Genomic DNA, 21,545 nt, shown 5'->3' on the forward strand with positions numbered 1-21,545 from the left:
AGGTAACTCTTGGGAATTTTGGAGAAGCCTCTCAGCTTTAGTAGTGCCATCTGCCAGGATAGATCAAGGTCTTGCTGATGATGTGGGGCTTCCCTAGAAAGCATTAGGGACATGCTACAATGACCTTCCTCATTGTAGCATGTCCACTGTTTGACTTTCTGGTCTCCATGTTCTCATTGATCCTCATGTTCAGAAGGTCGTGTGGCCCACAGTTGCAAATCCCTTAGAGAAGTTACCTCATTCCCTGGGTTTGAGCTAACCTCAGAAGGCAAGAGAAAAACATTGGCTATTTTCTTTCTTTCCCCTTTCACTTCCTAATTTTAGTCTCTAAGTTCTGGTTTTAAACATCTGGAATGCCAATTTTAGCAGTCCTGACATAGGAGTACTGGGTTTTAACTTTAATTTCTATAATTTTATTGTTATTTACCCCTTCCATTTAGATGGGCTTGGTATTAGGACTGGAAGTTAGCCTTGTGTCTGTGCTATAGGTGATGACCTGTTATCTCAAATTTACTCAGGTTGTTATATTAGAATTTATACTTATGTAGAGCACTAAAAGACAACAGTTATAGAGTTTATCAGGAAAATGTAAAAATGTAATTAACAAAACCAGTAATATTTATTTTGTATAATAGCTATGAATGAAGAAATATAATTTTTAAAATCTCAAATCTTTAAATCAAACTTTAGTCGAATAACTTTAGCTTGGTAAAATGTTCTTCTAAACCTTATATTTTAAAGATTTGTATACTTGGAAGATATGAATACATTGAGTATACCAAGAAACCAGTAACAGTGCCACAACTACACTGATGTTTTTATATGAACCATTTCTCTTTTAAAGGAAAATTCAGAATACATAGTGTAGTATAATACTCTAACACTTGTTGTTTAGCCAGAGTTGTACAAATCTTACTTTCTTTAAGGCTACTTTCTCTAAATAATAGAACTCAACAGACATGATAAAATATTTTATTGGATAAGATTAGATTAATGTTTTAAGAAATTTTTGTTACTTTACTGCATAGAGAATTAAACTTTTGTTTATATCCATACATTAATATTTGACCTTTGGAAAACCTGAAATAACTAACTGGTTGTTTTAATTATAGCCAACTTAGTCACAAACAAACTTTGTGAGATTTACCCTCCACAAACCATGTGTAACTTAGACATTCTACTACTTTTTTACTTTGCTATATAAAAGATTTTTCATCCAGAAACATTTCTTTTTCTTTCTACTTTTAATATTAAAATATATTTCCATACCTAGAACATTTTTATACCTCATTCCTAGATGTTGACTCCTTTCTTAAAATTTACATTCTGAAACAATCCTTATAAAATTTCTGAATTTAGATAATTTATGTCACTTTAATAAGATGAAATATTTTGTTTTTATAGTCCTTTAGTTAAAATTTACTGAAGGATTTTGACTCTTTGTAGGTAAAATTAATCTTGATAGAACTTATCTCTTACTAACCTTGTTTTTAGTGAAGACAAAGAAATAAAGCAATCTCAAACTCTTTTCCATTTATACTTTAAAAGTACATATTTAACTTTTAAGATATTAGCATGAAATGTAAGCAATCAAGAGCACTTAATTTTTATATTTAGCAGTCAATGTTTTTGAATGTTAACTTTGTAAGTTAACCAGATGTCTTCTCTAACAAACACATTTGTGAAGATTAATCCCATTGGATATTAATTCTAATTTTATTCATTTTTAACTGTAAAAACCCAGATAGAATAAAAGTGTAGTTAACAGTATTACCCATCTCTTTCTTGTTGAATTAAAATTCTAGAAGCAATGACTACTACACTTTATATATTTTATATAAACCAACATTGTATTGTTGACTACCTAGCAAAACTTGTGAGTTAGTCATTTAAAAGACATCTTTACTATCATCATTTACCTAATTAAAATTGAAAATTTTTTTGAGTCACATGAACTAAAAGTTATTTGGATCCACTTTTTTATGCCAAATACCCATAACTCTCCAAAGACTTGGGGTTTTCCTTCCCTAGACATCACCAGAAGCAGCCATAACAAGTTGATGCCCAGATACTCCCAAATACTCTAGGGGTTCAAAGTCCTTGAAGGGGAAATGTAAGGACAAATAGATGAGGTTGGTGGGAACATGAGGTTAAAAGAATAATTCCTCAAAATGATCTAATTTTTCTGCAGCCCCGCCTGACCTGAAAGGTCAGAAAATGTCACATTCCTCAACAAACTGAGGGAGGGGACATGTAAATAATAATAATAATAATAATAATAATAATAATAATAATAATATGTAGAAAGAGAGACAGACAAGGTGCAGAGGTGAGGAAGGGGGCAGAGTGGCCCTTTGTCCAAGTGGCCATGTTTATTTATAACAATAGACTACATTAGGTCAATAGTAGCATAACCACATTATTGTTTAGAATATCAGTAAGGTTGCTTATTCTGCAGTTACATTCCATAATTACAATATGCAATGTTAGAAGCTTTGTACACTTCTCAAGAAGGTCCATTTTCTAAAGTTACTGTTAGGCAGGCAGCTCCAGGAGCACCAGAGCTTAGTGAAACATTATAGTTATGAAGCAAGCAATTTCCTTTATTCCCAGGAGCTATGTGCTTAAGATTAAGGTCAAAGCTGATAAGCCTCTAACCATAGCAAACTAAACATCCTATGCCTTTGCACAGAAACTTTCCAAGGCACAAAGCATGCCATAGCTATGAAGTCATCAGGGACCCCAATCCCAAACACAGAACCCCTACACGGGTAGAAGGTTTGGCAGTCAGTGTAGGTATAGAATGACAGGGAGTGAGAAATTGAGGACTGGTTATCAAAGAAATGACAATGAGTTGCTAACAGATAACCTTCAGGATCACACTTCCCAGCACAAGGAGTTGCTAACAATTACCCCTGTGCTGCTCCTTCCTGCCCTTTGTACAGACATGGGCGAAGAAAGAGAAGGTGGGGGATTCTGGATCTGTAATAGAGAGACACCGACCCCTAAGGACACTCACCTAGGTAAAGGGGATGCAGTGAAAATCAAAATAAATGAGTCTTTGTTTACATTTAAAAATGTTTATTGATTGACACATATCTAAGAAAAATTAATCAAGTTGAATAAAATAGATAAGTTTTGGGAGGGAATTATTTAGAGTAGGAAAAAACTATTTTAAGTAAAATAAAATTTAAGCTGAAATTTGAAGGATTACCTGGAAAAGGCAACTCAGGGAAAGGAAACATGATATTAAAAGACCCTTAGAGTTAGTTGTTTTTCTGTCTGGTAAAACAGGGGTCCACTTATCAAGAGAGAGAGTGGTGGGTCAGATGGTCTAGGTTAACCAGAGGTTTATCATGCAGAAGGTGCCTTAGGACACAAGATACTGAGTTAGACTATGTCCCTGAAAGGTTTGAAACTGAATAGGGACACATATGATTTAAGATTTAAAATATCACTCTAGTTGAGGACTATGGAAAGGATAGGGCTACTGTGGATGTCCACTTGAAAACTGGCAGTGGATGGAAAACATACTTCTGAAGAGAATCCAAAAGGATGTGATGCTTATGGGCATGCAGGTGAAAAATTGAAGGAATGAATGGAAATGAAGGATTTGATGGAGTATTGATATTCGCTACTGAGTAAAAAGTACTATCCTTTGGTGTGAAAATTTTTAAAAATGGAAATGTCGATGACCTGAATACTACACAGCTGTAAATCTAGAAATCATATTTTTGTTTCTATTATTGAATAAGCTAAACTCTCCAACAACTTAAACATAATCCTTTTTTTACTGCTTATCATTACCAAGATATCAAAAATAATAAAGTATTAATGAAGATGTAGATAACTGGTAAGCATTTCATTGCTGGGGGGAACATAAAAGAGTGTCACTGTGTAAACATTATGGAGGTTCCTCACATGTCTTAAAACACAATTACCATGTGATCCAGCGATCCTATCTGATCACTAATCTGAAAAACTGAAATCAGGATGCCATAGGTATTATTTGCACTCCCATATTCATTGCAGCATTTTTCACAATAGTCAAGATATAACATTAAGCAAAATGTTCCCTGGCGAATGGATGAATAAGGAAATATGGTATATAATTAAAATAAAATACAATTCAGCTTTAAAAAAGAAGGAAATCTTGCCATGTGAAATTGTATGGATGAATTATAACAGTCTTATGCTTAGTGAGATAAGCCAACTAGAGAAAAACAAATACCACACTGTTTCACTTAGGTGAGATATCTGAAATGGTCATACCCTGGACTCACATAAAGTTATTTGCCCAAAGGGTCCTTTACTGTCTCTCTCCTGATCCCTATCCTGCATAGACAAAGCAGTCATCAGCTTGTTATTAAGTTTTGGATGAGGCTGAAAACTTGACCATAACTATGCTACTTCTCATGGCCATTGTTATAATAAAAATAGAAATAGAACTGAACATTGACAATATTCTACTATTAAATATATATATGAAATGTATATATGAATAGGCCTTAACAGTTCCAGAGAAATAAGTAAATTTTCTTAGCTGACTTAGACTTTCATGGAAACTATTAACATTTAAAGATAAACCTCGGTAAACCATCATCTTAGCCTTATGGAGAAAGTCTTTAATAAAAGCAGAGAAAATATTCCAGGACCAGGTATGTATGCCTTGCATTATATGCACAGAACCCAGGAATTGGTCTTTGTTATAGTCCCATTCAGAAATGTCTCTGAAAGTTAACAGTGAAATAAAATCATTCCAAACGGCAGACTATGAAGCACCACATCTGGATAATGTTTGGGGTCCAGTGGGGAGAGCAACAATGGCTTGTTTGTGTTACAAATATACAGAGTCAGGGCAGTGACTCATGGGTTGACTAGTTGAGCAAAGACTTGATATAAAGTGGAAGATTAATGATAAGAAAATCTAACATAGAATTATGTCAATACACCTCTTAGATTTGGCATAAGTAACTAGGATGTTCACATTCCGTGCCACTTCCCACCAAAAGGCGTGAAATCCAGAAAACTGAATCAATAACAAGGTGGATTTATGACCTGTCCAATGGCTGTCAATTTCTTTTTCCTGACCTTCCAGAATTTGGTATAAAACTCATATACAAATGAACAGTGGTAAACATTGATGTGGCTATGTCCCCGTAATATGCTGTTTTTAAGTCCTTTGAGAGGGATAGCTGGGTCAAATGGTGGTTGCATTCCTAGTTTTCCAAGAAATCTCCATACTTCTTTCCATTTTGGCTGCACCAATTGCAGTCCCATCAGCAGTGTGTGTGACTTTTCCCCACATCCTCGCCAACACGTATTGTTGTTTGTATGCATAATAGCTGCTATTCTGACTGGAGTGAGATGAAATCTTAGAGTGGTTTTAATTTGCATTTCTCTAATTGCTAGTGATGAACAATTTTTCATGTATTTGTTGATTGATTGTTCATCATCTTCTGAGAAGTGTCTCTTCAGGTCCTTGGCCCATTTATTGATTGGGTTATTTGTTTTTTTGGTGTTTAGCTTTTTGAGTTCTTTACATACCATAGAGATTAGTGCTGTATCTGATGTGTGAAGTGTAAAGATTTGCTCCCAAGATGTAGGCTCTCTATTCACCTCCAAGATTGTTTCTTTTGCTGAGAAGAAACTTTTTAGTTTGAGTCCATCCCACTTATTGATTCTTGATTTTAATTCTTGTGCCACATGAGTCTTATTAAGGAAATTGGGGGCTAATCCCACATGATGAAGATTAGGGCCTACTTACAATTCATAATAGCTAAACAGTGGAACCAATCTAGATGCCCTTCAATAGATGAATGGATAAAAAAATGTGGCATATATACATAATGGAATATTACTCAGCAATAAAAGAAAATAAAATCATGGCATTTGCAGGTAAATGGATAGAGTTAAACAACATAATGCTACATGAAGTTAGCCAATCCCCAAAAAACAAATGCTGAATGTTTCTTTAATATAAGGAGGCTGATTCATAGTGTGATAGGGAGCGGGAGCATGGGAGGAATAGAGGAACTCTAGATAGGGCAGAGGGGTTGGAGGGGAAGGGAGGGGGTATGGGGTTATTAATGATGGTGGAATGTGATGATCATTGGTATCCAAAGTACATGTATGAAGACACAAATTGGTGTGAATATACTATGTATACAACCAGAGATATGAAAACTTGTGCTCTTTATATTAATAAGAATTATAATGCATTCTGCTGTCATATATAAATTTTTAAAATTACATTAAAAAAAGGAACAGTGGTGACTAGGATGGGGACTATACATTAATGTCCAGCATGAATTTTCTCACTAAAGTCATCTGGCTACTGGAGCCGCCACATGCTTTATCTGTTAATAGCAATTATCTCCCCACTGTTTCCTAAGAAGTCACTACTCCCTAGAGTTCTAACTAGCCACAAGTAACAGACTGTCTTGGTCACCTTTTAAATTAGAGGATGCATCAGAAGTACTTATAATTTACAAATAATGGATTTCTATCCCTCAGTGTAGCATTGCTGCCATGAAGTTCTGTGGACATAAAGAAGTTTTAGTGAAAATCATGGTAATAATCTTAATGCTGAACGTGACCAGGTAATATAGTAATAGGAAAGGCAATTCAACAAAGTCCAATGTCTGCAAAATTTGCAGATTTTTATCAAGTTCTCATTACTTAATGACAATTTTTGAGATTTTACTTAGGAGACCATACCTTAGTTATTTGAAATGATAAATTGAAGGATACTGTGTATGTTTTAAATCATAGCTTGATATTGATGTCTTTTTATTTTATTGTGAATACATGGATCCAGAAGTCAAGAAGTTGATTATGAGAATGGGGCCTCTAAGAAGTAGCCTTTACTTTTTTTCTTAGAAAATTTTGTTTTTCACTTTTATAATCTGGAGGCAGAAAGTTGGGGGTGTAATTTTAAGGAAAAAATTAATGACCCAACCCAGGATTTTGGCCATAATTTACTTAGAGTAGAAAATATGAGTGTTCTGTTATTATTTTGAGTTTCCCTTTTCAAAATAGGAAAGACATTGCTATCTTGTGTATTTGGTTTCTGATCCAACTATGTTGCAGAAACACATTGGGACCAGGCAAAATTATGTCTAGTATAAAGCACATTACTTGGATACAATTTAATTATCTGATGTTCAATAATAAACTACAGTAGAATGTTGTGAGATACATCAAGAAGCATGTTATCATATTGATTGGGAATTGATGAATTTTGCTTAATCCTGCCAGTTATCCTTGAGTACTGGAGAAGCTGCCAGAGGATACTCTTATCATATATATGGAATGTATGTGAATAGAATAAATTACCAACTTCAGCCTCTTCTGAATCTCCAAGTGCTATGGAACTTCCCTGGAGGAATTCTAACTGCAGAAAATAACCTGATCATGGAGCCAACATAAAAAAAAAAAAAAAAAAAAAAAAAAAAAAAAAAAAAACTCTTCTCAAAATACAGTAAAGTTGTAAAACTCAAAACACATCAATGTGAATCACCTTTTTAAAAAATTGTTAAAATTCATCAAATACATTTTCAGCCGTCACAAACAATTTATTTGCATTTTCTGTAATGCATATATTCACAAAGACATACATTGCCACATAGTTATTTTTAAATGGAGTAGTTTTCAATAAACTACATTAAAACAAATAAGAATTTTAAACATTTCACTAAGCCAATGAATGTCACTTATATCAATTATATATCAAATACCAAAATGAAAAGAATTATACATGCCATTAAGTTTATAAATGTTATTAATTCAAAGATGATTAAAATAGTTTTATTTGCCTTAAATGATAAATATTTATTTTAACATGTTCTTATTCAAACTGGTAGACTCATGTATCTTTAGCATAAGAATTAATAGGTGAATTTAAACTTATAGATACTGGAAACAGCAATCTTAAATTCTAGTAAATATTTTTTGGCAGAAAATTAAACTTGATTATAAATAGTGATCATAAATTATGAATATCAGTGATTTAAAATATATGGATTAGCACTTACCATTACTTAAAAATTTTATAAAATTACTAATTTTGTTCTTTTCCTAATTATATTCTCTAAAAATGATCATTTCATCTTTAACATATTACTGACTCTGAAAAAAATAATTCATGTCCTCCCTTTCTGAGACAGTATCCATATCCTTACAGTAGAGGACAAACAAGAATATTTGTTGAAGAAAAGCAAAAAAAAGACCATGATTATCTAAATGTGTTCAATGAAAATGTTGTAGACCCACCATGATATACCATCACAGTTATAAATTCATGCTGTAATCACTGTAAAATGGAGAAGCAGAAGAGTGTTTTTTTTTCCCTTAATTTAAAAATAAAATTGTTAACTAATTTCCTGTGGTGGTTACTTGATTTGTGTGATCTACAGGGAATTGTGAATTTGACTCCTGATTTCCTTACATCCATCAAATTCCATTTAAACTTTGTGCTTTCCCTAGGATTTGGTATATTTTTAGTCAGTGTATAAATTGATTTTTAAAAATTTAAAATTACATTATGAAAAGAACATATTTAGACTTTGTAGTGCCCCTGTGTCAGCAAAGTGAGAGGAAGAAAGAAAGAATGGGGCATACTCACTAGTTAATGGTCATGTTGAGATCTAGGCTTTTCTCTAGACTAAGTCAGAGGAATGGGATTTTTGTTTTTCTTTTTTTGTGGCACTGGGAATTGAACCCAGTGCATGCTAGGCAAGCACTCTACCAACTGAGCTATACCCCCAGCCCAGAAGGGGATATCTGAAAACAGAAAGCAGAGATGGATTTTCAGTAAGCATTTTGTGGCTAGAATCAATAGGATTTCACAATTCTGGACTTTGACAAACTTAGAAAGGTCTGTTTCCTCTTTTCTTGACCTATTCCCTTTTTTTCTTCTTTCCTGTCTTTCCAATTTTTTTACAAGAAAACAAACAACATTTTATGACCATGAATATAACAGTTGTCACACAGGCCAGCAAGAATCCAATCACATCTAAAGAGTGGTATTGGAACCAGTTGAGGTCATGGGAGGCTGGCCGTAGGTGCTTGGCTCCTTTGTGGCGCATGACAAACTCGATCCAGAAGACAGCTCGGTCCAGGGGCTTTATAGGCTGATCATGTTGAATTCTTGATAATCTCATAGCATTTTCTTTATAACTAAAAGGCAAATACATAAAAATTAGTTTTATTTTTGTTTTTTACTAAAGGTAAGTTCAATATTATACAAGCCAAAACCCATAGCTATGTTGAGAAAAAGTTTATCTTGCATGAACTTAGCCAGTTGACCAGGATTTTAAGTCATAAAAGTGTATATGTGGAAGAGATATATTCTTAACACAACGTGGTTGTTAGATATAGAAATGTATATGTAGAAAGAAATGAAATATTCAGTTGTAAATAGATAGACTAATTTTTCAATGAAAAAAAATTGATATTATGTGAGCTATAGTGTTCAGGACTGTTTTAAGATGAAGATGAGAATAACCCAATATTATTAGATAATATTATTTAAAACATCAATATGCACGGCCACTAATATCTGAACAGATCAAATGACAAACATGGGGAGTTAGTCATCAACCTTAATGACTCATTTCACATTGTTGAGACCATTGCAGTGCAGTAATTATTCCTTTGCACATTTGCATATTTGTGGTGAAAATGACAATGTCTTTCTTGGCAATGTCAGGACTGAATGAAAACACTAAGAATTGGCAAATCCAACTGCATGGAGTTCTTGAAAGAAATAAAACTCTCTCCCTAGAATTAGAGCCCCTCTAATCAACATGGCACCACAATAGCAAGAATTATTGTTAATAGCTCTAATTGTTTCTCAAACAACACTGGGTAAAAGTCTATGTATTTAAAAGGTAAGATATGTCTTCATTTAAGTTTCCTGATAGTTTAGCCATAACTAGTAGGTTCCAGGTTAGTTTGTGCTAACAGGACATTGTTAGGATTGGGGAAAGGGAATGTGGTCATCATTCACAGGTGAATATGAACTAGACCAAGCAGCATGAGATTAACAACATGCATTCTTTGTGTATAGTGAGAGCCATCCTGCCATTCACCTGTAAGGTCAAGATAGTAATCACACACACATGGTCATTCTATTGCACTTTAGACAAAAGTGTAGTTGCTGTAAAAACTTTTTTCTGCAAATCAGATTCTTGTTAAGATTTTCACTTTTTATAGATAAAGATTTAAAATTTTGAATATACATAAATTTTATAGATAAATGTATACATACGAATACAGGTAAACTGTTTAATGAATAAGAATAATCAAGGATCATGTTCATAAATGTATTATTTCATATTTTTATGAACTGTTTTATGACAATGATAAAATATTTTGAATAATTAAAATTACTATGATTTATATATTATTATGTAATCTTTTGTGCTTCTTAATTGCTTTTGGGAATAAGATAATGGGACACATGTAAATCCATATATATTCTCTACACTATACCACTCTTGTGTTTTCAGAAAATCTCAGAGTCAGTATTAGGTTGAGGATTAGTGTGAATATATTTTAATTAGACAACTTTTAGTATTTACTTGGAAATTTCTGAGTATCTATGATTCTGTTTTCATGAATCAATCATTATAAAATTAAATTAAAATTTAATAGACATTCTATACATTAGAGGTAAAAAGAATTACAAAATCTATCAGCTTTCATGTTGAATAAAATGAACTAAATTATCAGTAATTAACATCCTGGTAAGAAAGAAATGGATTAAACTTCAAGAACAACATTTATAGGAAAAAAAAAATCATACTAAGAATTATTGAAGTTCCTAACCCCTAGCTACCTCATAAATTATGATGTCTAAAAGATCCTAAAGCTATTAATGATTCAGAAATAGTTATTAGCAGTGTTTAACAACACTGTTTGACAGTATTAGTAATTGTTTTTGAATGTTTAATATTGGGAACATTATCACTTTTATTTTGCACTTAATAAATGGTTTATAATATTTAAATATTTTTATTCATGAAATTAAACAGATTATCCAGAAAAACAATGTAAGTGCTTCTATTATAATTGTGTTTATTTTTTTAAAAAAAGTTAGTAGATTATTTGAAACCAGGTTTTTGTTGTTGTTGTTGCTGCTGTTGTATTTTCATGTCAGGAAATCATTTTCACAGTTGGGAATGAAATAAACGGTTTTACATTTGTCAAGCTATATTATTTGACAATAAACCCATTACTAAGTTTGAGGCAGTGGTACTTTTCTAGGATTACCAATAACATAATCAATGGCAGATAAGTCTTTAAAAAAAAGCAGTACTCACGAAGGGTCATTAATGACTGTTTTCAAAGCACTGAGCAAATCCGCACTTGTCATTGTGTTGAAGTTCACCTCCACAGCTGCTCCTTTGGCCCTCATGTGAGCGATGTTATCAGGTTGATCAGCAAACATGGGGATTCCCACCATAGGGATCCCATGATAAATAGCTTCATAGATCCCATTAGTTCCACCATGAGTGATAAAAGCTTTGGTTTTAGGATGACCTAGTTTGGGGATGGAGGGAGAAGTGGGTATGGATTTCAAGCTAACACATTAGCAAAATTTCAGAGATGGAAGCAACAAAAAGCTATAGTATATAAGTCACTGAAGAAGGCAACATTTTTTTTTTTTAACAAAAGCTAATTTCATAAGACAATGCTACCCTAGAAAACTGTGATCCCAGAAAGAGAATAAATTTTTTCATTGTCTGGGAAGGCATTACTAAGGTGGTGTTATCTGAGCTGGGATTGAAATTTGAAATACGATGAGTCTTAACTGAGAATTAGGGGAAGCATGAATTTATGAATTTAATGGCCAATTGTTTAATTATAGCTGCTTTAAAAATGGAATCAAATATGAAAATGTTTAGTTATTAAATATTTTTAAAGTGCACTTGTTGTTATTCAATAGCAAGATTATGTGACAACAAACTTAAAAGTAGTGACTTGACTTTTCTCTTATCCAACCAATGATATAACTTTTCTTCCCCCACAGTCTTACCAAGAAGGTCATTCTGAGGTAGCCAATCAAAAATTCGAGTATTGGCTCCTAATGTGGCTGGTTTCTTTCCTTGGTATCTCCATAAGACCTGTGGAAGACAATGCTATCATGTTTCAAGTACACACAATGAGAATGTGTTCAGTCTGTAGACTTATTTAGGAATCACTTGCCTCCATACTACCAGTGATAGCTGAGTGAGGGGTACATAGAAGCAGTTTGCAGCTTGCAAATATTGAGGTACATACTGGGACTGTTCATGACTATCTTTAAAGACTTGTATTCAGATTCTATTAAGTATAGTATATTTTGAGGATTATTACTTAAAAATTGTTGGAAGTGATTCTTTAGAGAAATAGAATATAAATAGGACTAGTCTAATAAATCAGAATATGGAGGTTAAAAACATTGAGAGAAACACAAATTCTGTGTAAACTATTTCATCCTACATGGTATGTTTCAAGTGTAATTTTTTTTCAAAAATGTAATTAGCTTTAGATTTTGGTTTTTTCCTCTTTCCTTTTATTCTTCTTATTTATTTATTTATTTATTTTGGTGACAGTATTTTCTTCTCCATCTTCCTTCTCCTCTCCCTTCTCCTCTCCCTTCCTCTCTTTCTCCCCAGCACTCTCTCTAATTTCTTTTTTTCTTTTTTTTTTTTGCGGAAGAATTAAATAACAATTTATATTCTACTTTTCAATAAAGTATTTTATTTGGATATTAACTATTTTTGTACATATTTGTCTTTTGCTAGAAAGGCAAGTTTTCAGAGGTACTAGAGGTTGAACCCAGGATCACTCGACCACAGAGCCACATCCCCAACCCTATTTTGTATTTTACTTAGAGACATGGTCTCACTCAGTTGCTTAGTCCCTCACTAAATTGCTGAGGCTGGCTTTGAACTAGCAATCCTTCTGCCTCCTCCTCCCCAGTCTCTGGGATTATAGGAATGCACAACCACACCCTCCAGAAAAGGCAAAATTGACCCCAGACAAGTATAGAAATGGAAACTAGAAGTTCTATTATGCCAAATTGGCATAGTTACCTTTGTACTATTCTATGTAGTTTAACTAATATATAAATATAAAAAGTACCAGGATAGTTCATAAATAGGATTATATAGAAAATAGAAATATAAACTTATAATGATATAAATATAAACATATAATGATAAAAAATCAAGGCTAATTGAATAACAAATTAAAAATGAATATTGTTTGAAAATAATGTTACAATTTTAATTGCTTTTATCCAATTTGGAAAGAATAAGTGAATCTAACCTTTTACTTCTAAAGCAATTACACTTTGGTAGAGTTTTTAAAAAAACTCAGAAGTTCAGATTTTTCTGTACTATGTATATAGTCTGTCTCTTTTCCTGGACTGTCACAAGCCAGCCATGGGTTATGTGTGTGAGCTATGTCACATGGGAGTACCTGAGGGGACTGAACTGACATTGCTGCTCTGAGGGCTGACATGTGTCCTTCTCACTCACTCTGCCTATGATCCCCACACGCACTTGAGATGGGTGTGGCCTTCCAAGATGTCAGCCAATCTGCTGACCACAAGACATCACCAAACCATCCCTGAAACCTAATCCCTTGCCTTATTTGGGTGGAACTTTCTCAACTGTCTTCCCCCCAATAAATAGGGTTTCAGGCCTGCTCTCTCTCTCTTTTGCCTGCCTCTCTTGTCTCCTTTGTGGGAGGTGAGGTCAAGGAGGTATCACTGAACCACAAAAAAAGGTATTTTCTGTCTTCAGAAAATTTTCTGTCTACAGAAAATTCTGTACTTCAGAACTGGGAATAGTCGATGCAATCCAAAATGTTACAAAAGGCCTAATATTTTACACCTCTATTCTGTTAAAATTAAGTAATACAAAAGTGAGTTCCGACAGTAATGCCAAGGTTCTGTTAGGCAAATGATCAGATGTGCCTAAGTACAGCATTTTAATGTTATACAAATTTTTACCTAACCCTGGTGTCAGTTATGCTCACTGTTAATGAGTTTCAACATCCATCTGCAAAGAGTATGATTAACTATGTTCTCTGGCCCATTACTAAGAAGTTACTGACCAGAGTGGACATCATACTGACCTTCTGTGGAATCTGGGCAAGGGCCGAGGCAATGAGATTGGCCTTTTCTTCTGTGAGGTTTTTGACCATTGACCCCAGAGAAAATGCAACAACACCATCTTCCCCTGAGCTCTGGACAAAGTCTTCCATTTCCTGTGGACATACATTTTTTCTTTTTAAAAGTGCCGCATCACAAAGAAAAAAATGTTCACCTATACTTAGAAGTAGAAAAAGTAAAAACTAATGTCAGAGAAATTGTTAGGCTGATTCTATCTTTTGACATATAACTATCTAGTCTCTTTAAAAAGAAGTAGATCCCTGAAACTTATGGCTAATATGTAGTGTAAGTAATTGCAAGTACAAATATGAATCAAATCACTACAGAGACAAATAGCCAATGATGGCAGCTCTTCTCGTGGTTAGTGCAGTTGTTATTCTCAAGGTATCATTTTCCCAACCAACAGAATTATCTACAAACTGGTAAAAATATTTCATGGCAGGAAGCCCAAGAAAGGATCCAGATCTAGGCTTTTATATTATCAATATTCCTATTATATCCAAAATGTACCTTGCTATGAGACAAAAGTTCAAGATAATTTTTTCACAATGATTCACTTTTCTGATTAATAGGGCTAAGAAGAAATTTGTTAAAAATGTTATATATATATATATATATATATATATATATATATATATATATATATTAATATATTTTGGAAGAAGATACCACACAGTTTATCTTCTTATAATAATAATGACTTTTATAAGATGGTGCATTTAATTTGAGCCTTAGAGCAGTAGTGAAGTACAGATTCCTATATAAATAAAATCCCTTGAGTCATTGCTCAGTTTTGCAAATTGGGCACTGCAAAGTTGAGGACTGGGTCCTTTTACATAATAACCTATGTGAATGCCACCCTCTAAAGTCAATTTATGGCTAGTAAACTTATCAGAGGAGGGCAATGTGTTGAATTAAAGTGAACTGTTTTTCCAGCTTGCTTAATGTCAAGAGAGTGTTTCTGTTTTCTCTGAAGCAGGTGCTTATCAAGCAAATCAAAAACAAACACACACACACACACACACACACACACACCCCATGCTGATCTGTATTTTTGACTTAACAGTGTCTATTCTTTTTATTCTATTTATTTAGTGTCTAACATAATTCATTCATCAGCTGTAAAAGTTAAAGGATTGGTAATCATACTGCTCAAAGTCTATATCAATAGGTAATCTGAGATTGGAATTGAATCCAAATTGGAATCTTCTTGTAAAGCATGTCGAAAGTTATTTTTGTGAAATTATACATGTGAAAGGGAGAAAAGGCTATATAAAATAGTGTGGTAGGGGTATTATCTAGTGATCATAGACGAGTTGTATCTCTCTCTGTATATTTATTTAGTTATTGTTTTATTAATTCCTGTACTGACAGTACCTAGCATAGCTTTTTTTGCAGCCATAAACTTGACTGTTAAGCATATTCAGAATCTTGAAGTGAAATTTTAAGCTTACACATGCTTTACTTAAGTTAAACAGAAATCAAAAACTCTACTGGGCATTCCATTTGACAGGCAGCCTACTAACCAGATTTTCAAAGTTTTGTCTCTTCACTCACACCTATTAATAATTAACAATAACGTTCTTATCATGGTTATCTAATTTATTTTTTTGTTGTTGTTTCTTAAAATTTATTTATGTCCAAAATTTCTGGAATTCCAAGTTTTTCTTTGAAAACTTTGGAATATGGCATACAATTTTATTTTTTTCTCAAAAAAACAAATACTGACATCATGCTTACAGAAAGCAATATTACATTTGAATTGGGGTGGGTTTCTACCCCATCCCATAACAACTGGCTTTATTTTGGTTTTTGGCCACATGAGGAAGGCCAACAGTCAGAGGGTAAATGTGCATCTCACCATGCAAATAAAAGAAAAAGTGACTGTATTTCCCTCTTTTCTCCCCACAGAACAATTCCCAAGATCGTGAGCATGATTGGTGGGGTATCCCACTCATGGGGAGTGGATCTCTTCTCTGGTACGATTTCACATTCACTGGCAGAGGCATATTTTATACTTAAATTACTGCAAAGACATTATGACATGAAATTTTCTCCTTTATCCATTCTTCTCAGGCACAATGTTTGAGAAAACTTGACTTCTTATGTTTTCTCAATGCTTCTTCACAATATCTTTCTTTAAGAGAATTCCATAAGGCCCCAGGCTGCCTCCCACATCTTCCAGGGACAGGGCTGAGACCCTTTTGGGTAGCTGGGAGGAAACACTTGGGGTAGCCACTGCCCAGGAACTGAGGTTCTGCTATCTCTCACCTTCTTGCTGAGGTGTTTGAGTGACCAAGTGCTGCCACAGCACATGGACTGGCCTGGAGGACCAAGAAGGAGGGAGAGATGGGGGCAACTCTTCAGCTGGTTGTTCCCAGTAACTCATGGAGTGAAGGCTTAGGCCCATGACTGTTCAGCATTGTGTTGCTAGTCAGTCCAGGAGGTGGGGCCTTAGGCTGAGGCTGGTTTTTAATATGTGATCTTCCTGACTCAGCCCCAAGAGTTGCTGGGATTACAGACATCAACCAGCGAGTCTTTCAGTTTAATTATTATTTCTGTATGCTGACAACTGTCAATCTATTTTTCATGCTTTCTACCAATACTGAGACCTTGTGCTACCCAAAAAATTTCCAGAAATCATGTGAAAATCCCTTTTGGTCAAAAACTAAACTCATCATCAACTCGGTGGAGTTTTTTTCCCCAGTTGTTTCCTATAATACTAAAGTTCACCACCACGCAATAACCCCCAGGATTAAAATCTAAGAATGCTATCTTATTCCGTGCCTTCTCTTAATACTTATTTCTTCTATTCATCAAATTCTGTGCAATTAACAAAGAATTCTCACAAAGTTATTTTTCTCAACCAACTCCTTTGGAAAATGTCCCTGGTAATCAGGTTTCACATTAATATCTTAATGTCTCCTTAGTGATTCCATGGCTCTCCTTTCTGTCCTTTTGCTCAGTATCCACACTAAAGATACAGGTATTTTTAGTTCACTACTCAAATTATTTTATTCTTCAGCTAAATTCTCAATTAAAATCCAAAAGACCTAATATCACTCAAAAAAGACCCCTATGATGAAGAAAATAACCTGGGAGTGGCAGACTGAAAATATTCAACAACATAGTTTTGTTATTGGAGCTGTGAACTTTAAAGGAAAATGGGACAATTTTATCACCATAGACATACCTTAGGTAAAGGTTTGGCAGGTTTACAGTGCAATCCTCCAACAAACTCAAAATTAGGTAAGTATGGACGAGGAAATTCAAAATCCCAATATGTCCGGATTAGCCAAATTTCAGCTTTGCCCATAGTCTCACATAATGTAGTGGGTCTTCCTGGATAAAATGAAGATTTGCATGGAGAAATTTAATACACATATTTGCCATATTTGCTAGGAAAAAACAAAAAATGCATCACTGATTACTTTATAAGCTATTAAGGAAAAGAATGAAGACCTCTAGAATACTTACAATGACTATATGTTAAAAGGAAGGAAGAAAAGGAAGAAGGGGATAAGGGAGAGAGGAAAGAAGAGAAAAAAAAAGGACTTGGGGACAATGAAAAACGATTAATATGTAAGTATAGATTCATAACAGTGAAGGAAACAAAAATTTAACTACAAATATTGAGAGATTTAGTACTTGTTCTTTCTCTTTAATTTAGTGCAGAAGATAAATTAACTCCATCACATAAGCCTCATTCAAGTCACCTCTCAAAAATTTCCCAGTTTTTATTCAGGAACAGGACTGTATTACAGCTTGTATAGTCTCATTCAAACATATTGTTGAAGAACCCATGCCTATTTCAATCCAACTTTTTTTCTGAATCAAATCTTATCACTTAAATTGATTTATCATATGTTTTCAATAAACAGTTCTTGATTAATTCACACTCAATACCCCCCTTATATGTGCAATACATATATAACTAGTATTAATATCATATACTTATTCTAGTGTTAACTTTAAATGATGTTTTTTGAAAGGGACAGATTCTAAGTATTAACTTTAGGAGTTTTGTGGAAAAGAATGAGTATTTGTCAATAAAGTCAACCTTTTCTACATACAAGAAAATGTGTTTTGCAACTGAGAAAAGAAAACCTCAAATAAGAATATTTTCTTGCTAAGAATTCTAATCATAATTGGTTAGTATATACTCCTGGGATAAAAAGCCTCTTTGAATAGTCATTACTTAGTAGTATTTGAAGATATGTATGAGGTCATGTAACCATTGTCTTAATTTGATAATGAAGAAAGATTGCCCAATGAAACTCAACTTGAAATTTTCAGAGATTGGATGAAAACTTCTCTCCACATCTTCTACATCAAAATGTTTGTGTTATAGAAGTGCCTTTACTTTGGGCTGAGGATGTAGCTCAGTGGTAGAGCCTAGCTGTACAAGGGCCTGGGTTTGATCCCTACACTTCAAGTTATTATTGATGCTTTATTTCATATGTGCCACATCCTGCCTTCATTATGAATTCCCTAGGTGAAGTTTACATTCATAAGTTCTAGAACAAATTTTTAGGAAGACCAAGCTTCTTCAGTAAAATTGTATTTTTAAAGCAGTGATCACAATTATATGCATAGAGTCAGAGAAAAATGAAAATAATTTTGAACAAATGCATACAAAATTGGAAAATAATTTCATAAGAAATTTTAAAAGTTATACTGAAGAATTATGAAATAAAAATATTGAATTAAAATTTACCATCAATTCTTTTATTCTAATTATATTATTTATATAAATAGTTATAAACATTGGGCAATTATAATTGGAATATAATTATATATATAATTATATATATAATTAATAAATTATAAAATATGAGATGTCAAGTGAATATTATTATTGATTGCCTCTATTATTTTAAAACTAAGTCTAATGAGATGGCTTTTAATTTGAAGAACTCCTGTTAGTAACTTGAATTAATTGCTACATGCCTGACTGTAATTTATGTGGACGAGAGAAAAATTTAGTAGGTGGCATTTACCAATATCTGAGGTGACATGTTAGCTAGATTGACTTCTAGGCTATCTAGGTGTTTTTATTTCCAATGGAATGCGAGAAAATGTATATGCACATTTCTGGGTCACTTTTTTAAAAAAATTAAAAGTATATTCTCCATTTTACCTTCATTTTCTTTCAGGCCAATATACAAATAACCTTGTCCAATTATTCGGGCAAAAACAGCATCACAAACTATTGTAAGAACTAAGATAATTAGTTCTTGATTCCTGGATGACTTTATGAGTAGAACTTATTTTCTTCAGGTAGATAGTTACATGAGGGAGAAATAATTTCTGTGCATTTACAATGTTTTGTTATATATTTTTACTGCAGCTCACACTGTGGAGTCCATTGTTTCATGGTAGGCAATACATCATAGTAGCACAAACTAGAATATTGACAATGGATGATATGATGCTGTCATATCCTACAAATACTTTGAGAACAGAATTGACAGGATCTCCATTCAGATAATTTATGTACTGTAAAAAAAGAGAGTTGAATGTACAATGATCCTAGTTATGTTTTTACCTGAGTCACTAGAAGAACTGAATTTAATTGAATAAAATGGGGAACCTTAACACCTATGATAAAGTGAAATAAAAACGCAACGACAACACAAACCTCAAAGGTTTATAAGATGGAGCCCAGGGGCACTTAACCACTGAGCTATATCCCCAGCTCTTTTTATTGGAGGTAAGCTCTTGCTAAGTTACTTAGAGCCTTGTTAACCTGCTGAGGCTGACATTGATCATTCTTGAACCTATGCCTTCCCATCAATGCCTGCCATGGTACCAAACTTCAAACTTTCTTTGTACTTAACTTTCTTACATCTTCCTTGCTAGCTACTGAAAAAACAATAATACCCATTGTTTGGATTAGTCATTAAATTGGTATCCACAGTTACTTACAAGGGAATTTATCAATTCCAAAAAATAAATTAGCAAACAGAAAAGCTAACTAAGCTGTGTATCCATCCAGTCCTGGGCTTTTCTGATCAAAATTCCAATGGCATTCCTCATAGAAATAGAAAAAGGAATCATAAAATTCACCTGAAAAAATAAGAGACCCAGAATAAGTAAAGTAATCCTTAGCAGGAAGCGTGAAGCAGATGGCATCATTATACTATTCCTCAAACTATACTACAGAGCAATAGTAACAAAGACAGCATCGTATTGACACCAAAATAGACTGGTAGACCAATGGTACAGAATAGAGGACACAGAGACTAACCCACAAAACTACAATTATCTTATTTTAGACCAAGTTGCCAAAAACATGCATTGGAGAAAAGATAGCATCTTCAACAAATGGTGCTGGGAAAGCTGGAAATCCATATGAAACAAAATGAAATTAAACCCCTATCTCTCACCATGCACAAAACTCAACTCAAAGTGGATCAAGGACCTAGGAATTAAACAGGAGACTCTCTGTTAATAGAAGACAAAGTAGGCCCTAATCTTCATCATGTGGGATTAGTCTCCAACTTCCTTAATAAGATTCCTATAGCACAAGAATTAAAACCAAGAATCAATTAATGGTATGGAATCAAGCTAAAAAGTCTCTTCTCAACAAAAGAAACAATCTGTGAAGTTAACAGAGAGCCTACATCCTGGGAGCAAATTTCTACCCCTCACACATCAGATAGAGCACTAATCTCTAGGGTATATAAAAAACTCAAAAAGCTAAGCACCTAAAAAACAAATAACCAATCAACAAATGTGCCAAGGACCTGAGTAGACACTTCTCAAAAGTGAATATACAATCAATCAACAAATATATGAAAAAAATGTTCACAATCTCTAGCAATTTGAGAAATGCAAATCAAAACTAAGATATCTTCTCCCTCTAGTCAGAATGGCAGCTATTATGAAAACAAACAACAATAAGTGTTGGCGAGGATGTGGGGGAGAAAGGTACATTCATACATTCTGGTGGGACTGCAAATTGGTGCAGCCAATATGGAAAGCAATATGGAGATTCCTTGGAATACTGAGAATGGAACCACCATTTGACCCAGCTATCCCTCTCCTTGGTTTATACCCCAAAGCCTTAAAAACAGCATACTACAGAGACACAGCCACATAGATGTTTATAGCAGCACAATTCATAATAGCTAAACTGTGGAGCCAACCTGGATGCACTTCAATGGATGAATGGATAAAAAAAATGTGGCATATATATACAATGGAATATTATTCAGCAATAAAAGAGAAGAAAATCATGGCATTTACAGGTAAGTGGATGGAGAAGATAATTCTAAGTGAAGTTAGCCAATCTCCAAAAAACAAATGCCGAATTTTTTCTCTGATAGAAGGAGGCTGACTCACAGTGGGATAGGGAGGAGAACATGGGAGG

At 33.7% G+C, this 21,545-nt stretch overlaps 1 protein-coding gene across 3 annotated transcripts in view; it reads right to left on the minus strand.

Annotated features, from left to right (window-relative positions):
- Window positions 1-8,895: 8,895 nt before the first annotated feature.
- The window catches only part of LOC143405586 (UDP-glucuronosyltransferase 2A1), a 41,776-nt gene continuing 29,126 nt past the window's right edge, over window positions 8,896-21,545 (minus strand). For 2 of the 3 annotated variants that reach the window (XM_076863924.1, XM_076863925.1), the window contains exons 2-6: window positions 17,364-17,512; window positions 14,134-14,265; window positions 12,044-12,131; window positions 11,328-11,547; window positions 8,896-9,180 (exon numbers count right to left, since the gene is read on the minus strand). In XM_076863924.1, the coding sequence (XP_076720039.1) occupies window positions 8,901-9,180; window positions 11,328-11,547; window positions 12,044-12,131; window positions 14,134-14,265; window positions 17,364-17,512 (869 nt within the window). In that variant the 3' untranslated portion in view covers window positions 8,896-8,900. The remainder of the gene's footprint in view (window positions 9,181-11,327; window positions 11,548-12,043; window positions 12,132-14,133; window positions 14,266-17,363; window positions 17,513-21,545) is intronic. The other variant, XM_076863926.1, reaches the window with a different exon arrangement.

Source organism: Callospermophilus lateralis, chromosome 8 (assembly GCF_048772815.1).
Source record: "Callospermophilus lateralis isolate mCalLat2 chromosome 8, mCalLat2.hap1, whole genome shotgun sequence".
Classification (NCBI taxonomy): Eukaryota; Metazoa; Chordata; class Mammalia; order Rodentia; family Sciuridae; genus Callospermophilus; species Callospermophilus lateralis.